At 43.4% G+C, this 15,368-nt stretch overlaps 1 protein-coding gene across 5 annotated transcripts in view; it reads right to left on the reverse strand.

Moving 5' to 3' along the window:
- The window catches only part of zmym2 (zinc finger, MYM-type 2), a 40,970-nt gene that overhangs the window by 24,951 nt on the left and 651 nt on the right, over positions 1 to 15,368 (reverse strand). For 4 of the 5 annotated variants that reach the window (XR_009798114.1, XR_009798115.1, XM_061841531.1 and 1 more), the window contains exon 2: positions 1,778 to 2,392. Coding sequence is in view for 3 of the 5 variants with exons in the window: in XM_061841531.1 (XP_061697515.1) it covers positions 1,778 to 2,377 (600 nt within the window). In the remaining 2 variants the exon portion in view is untranslated. Of the gene's footprint in view, positions 1 to 1,777; positions 2,393 to 14,572; positions 15,180 to 15,368 lie in introns of those variants that run through there. The other variant, XM_061841530.1, reaches the window with a different exon arrangement.

Consider the following 15,368-nt stretch of genomic DNA (forward strand, 5'->3'; position numbering starts at 1 on the left):
GTCCTTCCCCAACCAAGTGACGCCGCTCCAGCCGTCGTAATCAGGATCTGCTAAGTTTAGGATTATGTTCCAAAAAAAAAAACTATTACGGGAGGCAAACCAAAGCTCCAGCACCAGAGCAAAAGCACTGCCCCCCCCATATATGTAATCATACACGCGCATCCCAGTTGCAATGCTTTGCTTTTATTCGAAGGTTTCCATTATGTCATTTAAGATTATATAAAAGAAATGACCTGTTTTTCTTACCCATTTATACAAGCTGGTGCTTGTTGCAGACAAACTTCATATGCACATTAAAATATTTTGGGAATAACTTGAGTCACTCTCAATCTTAAACTACAGTTTTCCAAATACATACATCAACACATGTGGTCCAATGCTGCCAATGGAAAAGTTAGTGTAAAGCCTTGTACGTTTCACATTTTATATTATTTTATTTGTATTTAATGAAGCCATATTCAAATTTTCTTTTGACTACTTACACCACAGGTGTCAAACTCAAGGCCCGGGGGCCAGATCCGGCCCGCCTCATTATTTCAGTTGGCCCACGAAAGGCAAATGACATGTATCAACTTTAATGATTTTTCTTAAAATCTGTACCAAAATTTCAAATTGTCATACCATAAATAACGTAGAGATATTGCAAGGGTTTTTGTATTACTAAACAACAATCCTGTAGTTGAAAAACCCAATAATGTTCATTTCTGATTCCAACTATAAATTTCTTGTATAAATACGATGAGGCGATTAAAGATTATGGTTTCATCATCATAACGGCCCTCTGAGGGAAACCGTAACTACAATGTGGGCCATGACAAAATCGAGTTTGACACCCCTGACTTACACCAAATTTTATTCTCATTCTGAGAATGGACTTCTATCCTTAAATTGGACGTTGCACTAACTGTATGATATAAACTGTGCAGAATTTGAGATGGCAAAATCAGCCTTTGCTAAACAGTTAGCATTCACGGTGAGATTTAGTGTCTTAGGAATGACCATTTTAGGTTAGAAAAAACATGCTCAGTACCTTTCAGCTTACTTGTGTTATATGTAAATTACATATCTTCAAGTGTCTTAAAAACCATTCACAAAGAGTTCAGTCATTTTCTGCAACAACATTCATGCAGAAAACGAACACTGACCAAAAGGTCTTAGGAAGTGGAAAATGGTTTGGGTTGGCACAAATATATTTTGTATGTTATTGCCTCGAGGTAGAAATTTTTGCATCCAAATTTTGTGGTCGACTTAACCATGTCAAACATTTTTTCCCCCACAACTTGACATTTACTCAGGATAAAAAATAAATGTCAAAATAATCTAAACGTACCTGTGTATTCCTACTTCTTACTGAATCAATAGAGCATTTAAAATAATATTGAGTCGAATTGCATCCTAAAGAATTGCAATTGAATTGAACCATGAGGTTCTTCATGCCCAGCACTCCATCCATCCATTTTCTTTTGCCGTTTATCCTCACAAGGGTCGCGGGGAGTGCTGGAGCCTATCCCAGTTGTCAACGGGCAGGAGGCGGGGTACAAACTGAACATGTCATTAGCCAATCGCAGGGCACAACGAGACAAACAATCGCAATCACACCTAGGGGCAATTTAGAGTGTCCAATTAATGTTGCGTGTTTTTGGAATGTGATATATATATATATATATATATATATATATATATATATATAGCGACTTTTCATCTATTGTGTGTGGGTCAGAAATATATTCCTGCAATCAACAGGTGTTCACACTAATTTAAATAATTGTCATCTTACCATTGGTCCATCCTGGAGTGACGTCACCGAGGTGATCATCAAGTCAGCTTGAGCATCCCCTGGTGACGTTTTGCCCTCGGCGCCTCTTTTCTTGCCCAGCGTGGTGACGTTGGCGATGCGGATCTCCGAATGTGGTTCCATACTGCTGAGGTTGGCAGGCGAGGAACCGCCCTGCTTCTCCTCAGGCTCCTCCTCGTCGTCAATAACGATGGGCTCGGCCGCCGAGGCGGGGTTGGAGGGCTCGGATGCGTCGGGTGTCGCCGCAGCAGGTGGTGTCACCTCGGCGTGCAGGGTTACCTCAGCGGGCGGCGTCGCCTGGGCGGGCGACTTATTTTCTGTCTCCATGTCAGCGGGGCACTCCGGACACTCATTTAAAGGCGGGAGCTCGGGGGCATGCTCCTCTACCAGAACCACGTCGTCGTCCTCGCCGCTGCCCTTTTTTGGTGGCTCGTCGTCATGTGTTGCCACGGCAACCGACTCTGGGGTCTCCACAGTGGGTGCAGCAGCGGCCTCCACGTGCTCCCCTGCTGCCGCCGCTGCCCCGGCTGTCGCCACCTCCTCTTCTGGAACAGCAGGGTTGGGTTCCAACTCCCCATCCATTGCTAAGGCAACCACCTGGAATACCCCCAGCCCAAATAAAGCAATTAGGTGCAACTCGTTTTTCCCCCCGAGACACCGTGCCCCGGCCAGCTGCTACAGATTTTCCCAAATTTGAGGAAACTGGGTGAAAGTGGCAAGTCTCACGCCAATATAATAACCAAAGACCCAGAACGGTAGTGAATTCACACTATTCTAATTCGCAATTTTAACTATGGCTGTCACGAGGAATCTTTTTAGAATACATTCTCGTTGATTATTGACCGACTACCATTCCCAAAAATGTATCCATCCATCCATTTTCTTTGACGCTTATCCTCACAAGGGTCGCGGGGAGTGCTGCAGCTTATCCCAGCTGTCAGCGGACAGGAGGCAGGGTACACCCTGAACTGGTTGCAAGCCAAAAATGTATTGATTTTTTTTCTTTTTACCAATTAACATTCTACGGACTTCAATCCATAAACTGCATTATGTTGGTACTGCGTTTAAGGGATACATTTGGCGTACAGAATTTCCATCCATCCATTTTCTTTGCCGCTTATCCTCACGAGCGTCGCGGGGAGTGCCGGAGCCTATTTCAGCTGTCAACGGGCATGAGGTGGGGTACATTCTGAAATGGTTGCCAGCCAATCACAGGACACATGGAGACAAACAGCCGCACTCACAATCACACCTAGGGGCAATTTTAGAGTGTCCAATTAATGGTGCATGTTTTTGGAATGTGGGAGGAAACCGGAGTACCCACCCGGAGGAAACCCACGCAGGCACGGGGAGAACCTGCCAAACTGCACACAGGCGGGTCCAGGATTGAACCGAGGACCTCAGAATTGTGAGGCCAACGATTTACCACCTGAACCACTGTTCCGCCTCGTACAGAATTTGAGGGAGCAAAATGTTTCAGTTAGCAATTATGATTAGCATTAGCGCACCAGAAAATGGTAACTACCAGTCACTTATGTTCTATGTATGCTACACATCCATCCATCCAGCCAGCCAGCCATTATGTGAGCAGGTTATCCTCACAAGGGTTGCAGGAGTGCTGGACCTGATTTCAGCTACCTTCGGGCAGGAGGCGGTATACACCCTGAACTCGGAGCCAGTCAATCGCAGGGCACATAAGAACAAAGAACCATTTGCACTCACAATCACACCTACGGGCAATTTAGAGTCTCCAATTAATACGTGGGAGGAAACCTGAGTGCCTGGAGAAAACCCGCGCAGGCACGGGGAGAAAATGCAACCTCCACACAGGCGGGGGCGGGATTTGAAACCCAGTACCCAGACACTTGTTTTTCGCCACGTTTACCATCAGCCCAACACAGCATCCATCTGGATGTGTTTCACCATCTACTAAATTGCAGGTCACCTTCAACTCCCCATAACATACAGGCAGTGTACCCTACCAACCGTAACATCGACTCAAAGATCAACCGAGATGGCCAGTGTGAATGAAGCTCAATTTTGTGACTGTGAGAAGTCGCATTTCCAGACATTGCCTTGTCCCACTTCGGTGGTTTCTATGTGAAAAGGGACAGGCTGTAAATACCAACACTAATGCTCCAATAAATATGACAAGACAAGAAAGGGGCTAGCTTACCTTCAGTAACTCAACTCAAAGAACAATCTTTTCACCTGTTACAGTCTGCATTCCACTCCCCATTCCATATCCACACCTTATTGGTAGTGTACCTTATCCTCTGCAGATAAAATCACCATTGATGGGCAGTAAGAAAGGGGTTTCAATAAATGATTTCAGGAAACCCAATTCACACATGAACCATTTTAGTGGAGCCTACTTCAAAAGGTACAGGCTGTTATTCCAGATTCAGTGAATAGCAAAATGCTGAATTTGAAGATAATCTGCGTGAAAGGGGTTTGTATAACCCCAATGACGTTATATAACACACAAGACTCTGTTCACTTTTGAAATACGATCGGCAAACTGCTCCCAATTTCGTATTGATACCTTAAATACAGCAGAGAGACTTGAAAAAGTCTGCTTGGCTGGACAGTGCGAAAGGGGCTTCATCATCAAACTGAGGGAAGCAGAAATAGCAAAGTCCCATTGTTAGCGAGTCCTGCATGAAAAGACACAGACTGCTAAATGTCACTAGACAGTGGGTGCCGATTTTAAGGAAAATCCGCGTGAAATGGGCCCGTGTCATGAATTCAACAAAGAACACTGCCATTGGAAGCCGGAAAATTTCTTGACAAAGGTGGGCATTGTGCCAACATCGTAAATCCTGCTCCCCTTCTCACCTGCTGTCGCTCCTCGTCGCTTTTTGTCTTCCTCCCTCGTTGCTGCGGCAACCGGTGAAGCTACACCTTGGTTGCCATGGCAATAGCGAGGCCCACAACCTGGGACGCGCTCTCTTAGCGCTATGTCTGGCGTGTCGTTTTTCGACGCATCAGTGGGAGCCAAGGGGAGTTGTCTTTCATGTCACGTGCTAAAGAGGCCAATGGCGGCAAAACTCCCAAAAGCAGCCCATTAACGCAGCATGGGCATGATTTATCGAATGCTATCAAATTGTGCTTGGACGCGCCGCCTAGATGGGATGCCACTATGAACTGCACCCATTTTGAAGTGAAAACTGATCCTCTGTGAAGTTGCGGGGGAGACATGTGACAGGAAGTGTGGCCCAACAGACTCAGGAGCAGGAAGCTGATGTTTTCAAACACGAACGCGCACATGCACATGCACAGATCTAACGTCCAGTCAACAAATAAAAGCCCCCTTTATCCCAAGTGGTATACTCCCACTGTCACTGACTTCAATGACTGATCGTTCCAAACAGAGACCCCACAAAATGGCTGCCACTGCCGCTGCCTTTCACACAGAACACAGCCAAGTGTGACTGTGCCCTTTCACAAACACATTTACATGACCACGGTGTGAGGAAAAGACCAGCTTTTACGCAGAGTGTGAAAGGAGGCAGTTATGGGAAACAATTGAGGTGGCATCTGTAAAGCTGTTAAGACTTCAAGACAAAAGTGAAGGAGAATTCATAAGGAAAGCATGCAAAACATTTCAAGCGGTATAATATTTAGTATACAAAATGAATTTGAGTAAATTTACAAATATATATATATATAATATAAATAGTCTAAAGATGTCTTAATAAACAATATGAACGAACAGACATGGCACCTATAAAGCTGATCTATGTGAATAATTTTTTAGTGCTGTCTGTCTTCTTGGTTGGAAACCCAAAGAATTTTCCACCTTGGTTGACAAATTACTCCAAATGAGCGAAACTACAGAATGTTTTAGTGTTTCTCAAATTTTACATAGATCACAATTTGTAAATTCACACTGACCAGCAAACGCTGACATCATTAGGGCTCTCCTGCGTGTTATCTTTATTCCCGGGCGCCACCCACGCACAGTTATGAAAATGTGCTGGAGTTCTTCCCCAAGTCGGAGGCGTCACTTCTCAAAGTATTGGCTGGGACAACACAGCATGGAGTTTCCTCAGCACGTTTTGGTCATTTCCGGTAGCCGTTTTTAACTTTCCTTTCCCTGACAAAGTGCAATGCAACGACAATGGTGACCCTGGATGTGTCTCCTTGAACAAATGGACCTAAATTAATGTCCAGACGATACGTTTAAGGTGCTGCAAAATCATTTGTGTAGACGGCGTAGGTAGGATGTGGAGCCGGGAAGGAGGGTGAGTACATTATCACAGAACGTGACTAAAAGGGGGCAATCACGAGAGATGAACTCTGCAGCTTTCAATGCCTACCGTTTTTTTTTTTTTTTTAGATATTGAGCTCGTGCACCTACGTCATAAAATCACGTGACTTTTGTTTACCTCGCCATATTGCCGGTCAAGCTAAGCATTGCTCAATGCTAAGTCAGTTGGAGACAACACCGAAATATGTCTTGTAGCACGACGCTCAGTCTTGTCCGATACCGTAAGACATTTAGAAGGTGAAAATAAACATCGGTACGTGGAGAAATTAGATGAACTCGGCATAGTATCTAATGCCGAAATCGATGTTTTCACCGAAAAGAAATTGGACTGTTAATTCGCTTCCACTTGTCTTGGACAACCGGATATACACATGGATCTGGTGAGTAAGTCGTCGAGATTTACACGGTTTCAAAAGTTTCAAAGCGTATAAAAGTCTGGACTCAAACGAATACTTTGTTGCTGGATCTGTTCTCATCGGGAATAAATCCAACATAGTGACAGTTTTGACAGCTTATGAACGTGGAAGTGTGTTCGGCAACACGTTGGCCTTTGTCAGAATCCGTCGATCTTTTCAGCGAGTATTCAATACAAATATTAATATTTAGATAAATGACCCCTGGCTTTACAGAAACTTGAATTTATTAACTATGATTGAAAAGAAAAAAAATACAACAAAAAAAGAGGACGGAGTCGTCTCCATGGAACATACATGGAAGCGATTGCGGTCACAATTGACATCCGTAAACCTTTGCGACAGACATTTTTTTAACATGCATTGTTCTCAAATGAGCCAACTTGGCATTGTAAATACTTTTTGGTAATTTGAGAAATGAATTAAATGAAGCGATCGCTACACAGGTGTGTGTGTGTGTGTATTTTGGTTGGGCACCATCCATCACATTTAATTGCTGAAATCCATCGATATTTTCTGGTCTTTCCAGCTGGTATGCCATAGAAGATCTGTCTCGTCAGTTGTGACAACCAACTGCACAACAGGTCTCGGGTATTGTAAATATTCTCCTCGGGTTCAATGTCTCCCACAATTTTGAGCAGCTCTGTTTGACTGGCAATATGGCACCGCGAAAATGGCGACGTCACGTGCACGAGCTCTATACACAAGCTACGAAGATGTGCTGCTTGGGGCAATGCATAGGTCACCTGATGCAATGGGGGTGTTGTCGAACGCATGACTGGGGAAGTATAAAGTGGCCGTAAAAGTACTGTTACGTTACAATAATGTGACAAGTTAAAGTAAAAAGTAGTCCTCCCAAAAAAATTACTTGAAGACTTTTTACTCTTATTCAAGTAATTTTACAATATACAGGCTTTATCGTTACTCGACTATAGTTGCAGGTGTCACAGAATGCCATGAAATGCACGTGGCCAATCTTATGGGAACCTTGAAGTGCGCAAATGAGTACTCAGACATTTAATCAAGTGCACCACTTCAAAAGCACGCATCTCCACAGGCTCCAAACAAACTATGGCCACATTATTAACCAAAAGGTGCACTTAAAGGAATGTCATTACGTCTGTAACAGATAAAGAAATGAACCGTCGCTGTCGATCAAATCTGCTGTCCCAAAAATAGGTGCAACGCAAACATACCAGCACGACAAATGTGTCCAAGTCAAACTTATGTTACTAAAGAGTGTATTCATTGTTGTTGTAAGACCCACATGATCACTGCAGTCTTAATATGGCTGCATAACAAGTTACAATTGTAACATAATTGCTGTCACTCCGCCGTGGCAGAAATGAGCAATTCTGTGTACAACTTGCTGCTCAGTATGAAATGCACTTTTGGCAGTTTGTATTTTTTCTCCTGTACTTATTTTCTGCTGTTTACGCCATCTTCTTTGTTGCTTAACACATTTTCCAAATGATAATAGCGCATTCTCGCCATCTTCTCACTCCGTGAATCAAATATGTACACCTCGTATTGATAAGTACATTGCATTCAGTTGTGCTTTGCAACTCTTTCCTCCAATACCAAGCAGCTACTGCATGCACAACTACTGTATATACACAAACAAAAACAAAACCATTTTTCATCCTCCAAGTCCACAAAACATTCAAATATTCATAGCAGCCCTATTCCATTGTAGAGTTCAAAAGGCAAAGTGCCTGAGCAAAGCATGCAAAACGTTTTCTGTGGTATAATATTTAGTATGGTTGCGCAGAAAATTGAGTCACGGGAAATTCTGGGCTGAAAATGGCCCAAAAATGCATTTTCAATTTTCAGCCGAAAGACTTGTAATCGTTATTAAACAGCCAAAACAGGACGTTGTGATGACAAGCATAAACCACAGTCCACGCGCAGTTCTCTTCAATATTTTGTATATATAAATACATAAATATATATATATTTAAAAAAAGATGAAGAAAATTAAACAGCTGCCTAACCTCACTGGTTTCCGCTGTTAGATTTCTACAGGGGAACACTGGGTGCAAACTATTTCGCGCCACCACAGCTTCCTACGAGGCACCTACACCTAACGAGTCTAAAAACGATGGTGAGCCGCAGAGGCGAAACCTCGCTTCGCGTCCAGCGTCAACGCAATCATCACCTCCGTGGCATCAGATAAGATACACTTCTGATAAATATTGTCACCATTAAGGAGAGACGAGGGGTGAGTCGCAGGAGAATTCAAAGAAGGCATGCTAATTGCTAAGCTATCGTGAGGTCGTTGTAAAACAGTAAAATAAGATAATTTGGGGGGTGGCACAGTGGGTCAGCTTATAAAGCGTTGGCCTAAGAGTTCTGAGGTCCCGGGTTCAATCCCGGCCCCATCTGTGTGGAGATTGCATGGTCTCCCCCGTGCCTCCGTGTGTTTAGTTCGGGCACTCCGGTTACCACCCACATTCCAAAAACCTGCAACATTAATTGGATACTCTAAAATGCCCCAAAGTGTGATTATGAGTGCGGCTGTTTGTCTCTATGTGCCCTGCGATTGGCTGGCAAACAGTTCAGGGTATACCCCGCCTCCTGCCCCTTGACAGCTGGGATAAGCTCCAGCACTCACCGTGACCCTCGAGAGGATAAGCGGTGAAGAAGATAGATGGATGGAAGATGATTCAGTGACAGAGTACACCGTCACATTGTTCTGGCTATAACCGCTGTATATTGGACAGTAACCAACTTTGAAGAGCAAAATACAAATTGATAAGTGTCTGGAAAGAAAATACACGATTCAGTAATGCTACACTCTCACGCAGGACCAGAACTGGAAACCACAAATGAATTAGTATGTCACCTGAGACCAGGGGTCTAGAAGTTAAAAGGTCCTACAGGATACCAAACCAATTTTTTTCTAGTTTGCCGCCACGGTGCTTCAATAAACATGAAAAACTAAAATCATCCACATATTCCTGCATCATAGACATTCTGCCGAGAGGTCTGAAATTAGGTCATTTGAATTTTTCAAGCTTATCTGTATTACTAATCGAACAAACGTGCGCACTCATAAGTGGGTCTTCTAACCGGAAGCAACCAATCATAAAAAAGGGGGCTGTCTTAGCCAAATATGTACAAAGTAGATACAAAAATTGGGCAAATAGAACTAGCTGCCTTTACTGGAGACGTATGCCAAAACTAAAATGGTTTTGGAAATGAAAATTAACACCTTCATACTAAGTCACTCTATGGTTGAAATTGGCAAAATATGGGACTTTGGAACACCGCATAGTCGGTCGGGGTTTGTTTGTTTTTTGTATGGGATACACTCATATCCTATTGGATCTGTTGCCTAATGCCACAATGATGCTGCTCAAGTATATTGCTGACATACATCTAAAAGATTTTTATTTTTTTTTTAAACATCTCAGGCGCAGCGCTGCAACGGTAAACCACCCAACTTGACAAAACGTTGCATTTTGAACCGCATGTAAACGGCATTCAAAATGTGACGTAAAACTCCTTTTTTTGCACACATGCACGCATGTATGCACACAGTGCGTGTCTTTCCTCCATTGAACCCCTGAGACTGTCTCATCAAACCCAGAGAGTTTGACCGAACCACAGATTTAGAACGATACAAAAACAATTCAGTGGCAGGAAAGCGATTCAGTCACTCAAAACAAAAATTCATCCAGTGTGATAGAAAATACTCACAGAGTGGAAAGTGCAGGTGAAATTTCTTACATTTTTGTTGTTTGGTGTTAGTGAATTGGATATAACATGATTACGGTCATAAATATAAAAATTGTCTTACTGTGTGTTTTTCCCACATCAACTATGAGTCTGCTCAAAAAAAGTTGACTGATTGCTTGTATTGTTTTGGAATAAAACAAAGATGAAAACAGCACTATATTGATATTATTTCAGCCAGGATTTTATTGTTGGGCAACTTTTTCCCCAAAAAAATAGATTTTTAATTGGTATTTGACTCATGAGGGGGTCCTTGGAAGTCTGAAAGGCTTCACATTGTACGCCAATTTGCCGCATCATGCCACAAACGCATCCTTAATTATTTCGCACTAGGATCCTAATCTTCTGCCATTCAGACATCATTAAAAAAAAAAAAAAAAAAGAGTTTAAAAAAACAACAACAGTCGTGTTTCATCCCACCACTAGGGAAACTACAGAAAGAAATGGCGAAATATGGGGGCAGAAAATGAAGGCGAGACGAAGAACAATGTATTGACAGTACTAACTACTGGGAGCGAACTGAAAAATCAATTGGAGAAAAAGGAATTATAAGCATTTTTCTTTGAAATAAAACATATCCCTACATATAATGCCTGTGTTACTTAAATCCAGTGTCACAGTATGGACGCAATCGAGCAAATAATTGAAATCAAAGCATTTACATCCGTGGAGCACTGTGCCGACTGAGATTACCAGAAATGGTGGAAAGATTTAGTAACCAATGTGATTCATGTTGAAACTTGGAAATTTGAAGCCACAATTTATTAACAATTACAGCGTAATAATTCGGTTGTGCAATTGGACAGGATGTCTTTTCATTCTATTCCAGATTAGTCTTGTAAATAATTGATTAATCAATTCCTTATTTTTTTCGAATAATTGATGACTCAGATAAAAATGATTACATTTTTTCCAGCCCTTTATTCAAATAGAACATTTCAAGTTGGCAGTGCAGAAAGGTACACAAAAGGGTTGCTGCATAATCTTCCCATAGCGCTTAACAAATTATTTCAATATAATCAAAATCTTAATGTTGAGATCAAATGGCACAAAAACATTTTTCCATCATCTGGCACTGCACAGTCTCCTCGGTGTCAACTGCCACAAGATTTTCATGCACGCCTGTAACGCCACAGCCATCACTCTATGAATCAACAAAATCACATACTCACTCCTGGCCTCTTGCATTCGATTTAGATCTAAAGAGTAAAAAAAAAAGAAAAAAAAAGTGCCTCTTATGAGACTCTTTTTCTGAATCCAAGGAATCAAATGCAAATAAGTTCAAGTCCCAGTAGTTTATTTTCCAAATATTTAAGTCTTTGAATTTGATACACTGGACCACATTCACCTTTGGGTTGGCTCGACTCATTCTTAAACCTTGCTGAAAGCCTTTCCACAAGAGTCACGCGGAGTGCAGGAGCATATCCCAGCTGTCAACGGGCAGGAGGTGGGGTACACCCAGAACTGGTTGCCAGCCAATCGCAGGGCACATGGAGACAACAGCCGCACTCACAATCACACCTATGGGCAATTTAGAGTCTCCAATTAATGTTGCGTGTTTTTGGGATGTGGGAGGAAACCGGAGTGCCCTGTAGGTAACCCACGCAGGCACGGGGAGATCATGCAAAATCCACACAGGCGGGTCCGGGATTGAACCCGGGACTACAGAACTGCGAGGCTATCGTTTTACCAGCGCCGCTAGACCAACATCATATTCATTTTTTTTTTTTTTAATCCTCAAAGGTGAATACACGATAGCTTTTCTTTTCGCCTTGTGCATGAGGGGTGACGACATCCTATTCCATGTAACGTCTGCATCTAATCTATACATCAAGGCTAACCTCACCACTGTTTTATAAACTTCGCCGTTCATCCAAGATGAGACAAAACACACCTGAAACCTTCTTCCACCTGTTCTAATCTGTTAGGACCCATTTCTTCACTTCCTTACCACACTCACCATTGCTCTGGAGTGTTGATCGCCCTTACTTATAAAGAGTCCCCCACTCTCGTTGTCTCTTCTCCCTGTACCCTCATTGTTTCCGTCCACCCCTCTTTTTTAATGCACATATTCTGTTTTACTTTGGCTAATCTACACTCCTGTCATTTCGGGTGCATGCCTCCACCTTCCCAACTGTCACAGCACCTGTTCCCTGCTTTCACCATGGATCAAAATGTCATCTGCCAACGCCGTGGTCCACAATGACTCCAGCCTAACCTCATCTGTCAGCCTATCCATTGCCACCGCAAACAGGAAGGGCTCAGGACTGATCCTGGTGCAATCCCACCTCCACCATAAACTTACAGTCACACGTACATCCCACCTAACCACCGTTCTCCTGCCCTCATACATTGTGTACTATTCTAACTAGTCTTTAAAAATCTGGATTTTTGCAGGCAATCTCCGATCAGGGAGTTTAATAAAAAACAATAACCCATCACTGATCCAATCAGAAGTTGGAGTAATGAGTATTTAAATGACCTGTTCATTTACTGTAAGTACGTACGTTTTTTTCGGCTTGTCCCGTGAGGAGTCGCCACAGCGTGACATCTCAGATGAACGCTCATATTTGTTTGACACAGTTTTTACAACGGATGCCCTTCCTGACGCAACCCCTCTTGGGGAGTAGGGGCCCCAGTGAGATACGAACTCACAATCTATGGTTTACCAAAATCTAACCACTGAGCTATGGGGCCTCCCCTGTTCATTTACAATATACTTCTTCAAAAAAAAAAAAAAATCTATACTTACAATAAATACTATCTGTATTCATTTATTTTTTCCAATGAATCATAATGGCAGAAAAAAGTAATGGTTTTCTATAAGATGGCAACCAATACATCCATCCATCCATTTTCTTTGCCGCTTAACCTCACGAGGATCCCGGGGAGTGCTGGAGCCTATCCCAGCTGTCAACGGGCAAGAGGCAGGGTACACCCTGAACTGGTTGCCAGTCAATTGCAGGGCACATAGAGACCAACAGCCGCACTCATGCGGATTGTACATCGAATGGAGCCAGCCGTACCGGTCTACGACCCCACTAGCCGCTAATGACAGCTCTCCAACTAGTCAAATCACTTTGTGAGCTGTACGCCAGGAAAAATATCGTTCTTCAATTTTATTAACCAATAAGTTGATAAAAGTCATTATTGTCACAGGCCTAAGCCCATCTGTTTGCTATTTGGACAGCACTGGGTCGGGAGTGGGAAGGAAGGTTCTACGTTAGCGACCTAGGTCACCTTGAGAAATCCGAATGACCTAATTTAACAGCTCCCCGTACAAAAATATGGGTGGATTACTTTAATTCATATTTCACATTTACTGGGGCACCACATAGCTAATATAATATCCCAAATACTCAAAGGTTAGTTTGGACCCCTGGTCTCAGGTGACGTACTAATTCATCTCCAGTTTCGGTGAGTGCGGCGGCGTAGCGTGGTAAAATACGGTACTTTTAGATTTATGCTGAGAGCAAGTTCCTTTGGCCGCCATGAGCAGCAATATGAATTTTTGATAGCAGCCATTGTCTCTCCCAGTCTGGCTCTGTGTGCATTAAAAGCATTAAAACATGACTGTGATTGGCTATAAAAGGATCCAAGTGGCCCGGCCCTGACACCATCAAAATTCAGCATGTTGATTGGTTTTGGGATGCAAATATGTCACTCCTGTGACTCAGCAGCCTCTGGATTCGCAGCTGTGCACAACGGAGAGGGTGACTAACGTCATAATGAGCAACGCGGCGGGCAACTGACATCATAATCATGTGACGTAGCAAATCTCTAATGAAATTCATTGCCAACACTCGTGATTGTCAATTATTGTTACCGGATTAATTGTTGCAGCCCAATTAATTAAACTGCAATAACTGTAGTTATTTTAATAACTTTACTAAAATGGGAATTCAATTGTTATGAAAGATCATTTCTGTAGGGTAGCAACTCTAGAGTTATAACCACAATGGTAATTTCACTCATTATTGGCATAATTTATTCCCCCAGTTTTCAGGCTTCGTTTCCTCATTTCAGGTTTTGGACAACAAATTTTATTTTGGTAATAAAATATAAAGTATAATAAAAAGGCATTGTACAAAATGAACTCTCCCGGAACATACCACTTTTTCCCCAGCAAGCACCAGATACATATTGCAGTTGAGTCGATAAGACGCAGTACTGAGCCACTTAAATGAAGGCCTCAAGATCCCCCCCCCAAAAAAAAAACAAAAATACGTCATTACCAGATGACCTGGAGGTCTTTCTGGACGTCACCGTGTCGCGTCAGTGACGTCATCAACACATCACAACAACACATTATAAGGGCGAGGAGGGGGGGGGTGGAGGTCAAAGCATGCTCACATCGCAAATGGCGTCCGTTACGCGTGTTGTGACTGCTGCGCGCGCGGAGATTAGAAACAGGGAACGGCACGTTCAACTCTACGTGGCCGTGTCTTCATCAATTCCGGCATGACGGAGCTGGTCGAACAACTCCCCGGTCCAAAACTTTAAAACTGTGAATCCCTTCACCCCACCATTCCCCCTTGTCCCAAAATGAGCGGGCGAAGGAGGGGGGGGGGGGTTCTAAGTTGTGTTGGGGGTCCGACAAGAAACGTGGCCCAACTGCGCCATTGTGGTCCAATGCACAGTCCAAGTATACGACGCTCACAAGGTCCCGACCCACACATTCACCGGTGAGAATTGGACTCCTATGGACCAAAACCAAAACGCCGGGGTGGGATTGAAGAGATGTTTTTTGGACACTACCTGCTTTAATTGAAAAGTTTGTCGCTGCCAATCGTGGCGCAATCAGGTTGAGATGGCATCGAGCCTCCGATAGGGGCGCCCTTCCCCAACACGAACCCCCCCCCCCCACCACCACCGCCGGCGTTACGTATCACATGAACTGGGCTTCGATTGTGTCATGCGGGCGTAAAGAAGAAACGGCAGCCGTCGTGTCCTACGTGAATTAAAAAACCCCCAAAAAGCCATAAAAAGACCAGACTATCCATAAACACAAGGCGCCCCCCGTTCCCCTCCTCCTCCTCTCCCATTAGCACCGTCGCCACCCAGCGGGGAAACCAGTGCCTAGCGTCCGCCATTAGGGTTCTACTGTGAACAATACTTGAACACATCGTTTAAATTAAACTCTTTAACC

The sequence above is a fragment of the Syngnathoides biaculeatus genome, chromosome 14, assembly GCF_019802595.1.
Source record: "Syngnathoides biaculeatus isolate LvHL_M chromosome 14, ASM1980259v1, whole genome shotgun sequence".
Lineage (NCBI taxonomy): Eukaryota > Metazoa > Chordata > Actinopteri > Syngnathiformes > Syngnathidae > Syngnathoides > Syngnathoides biaculeatus.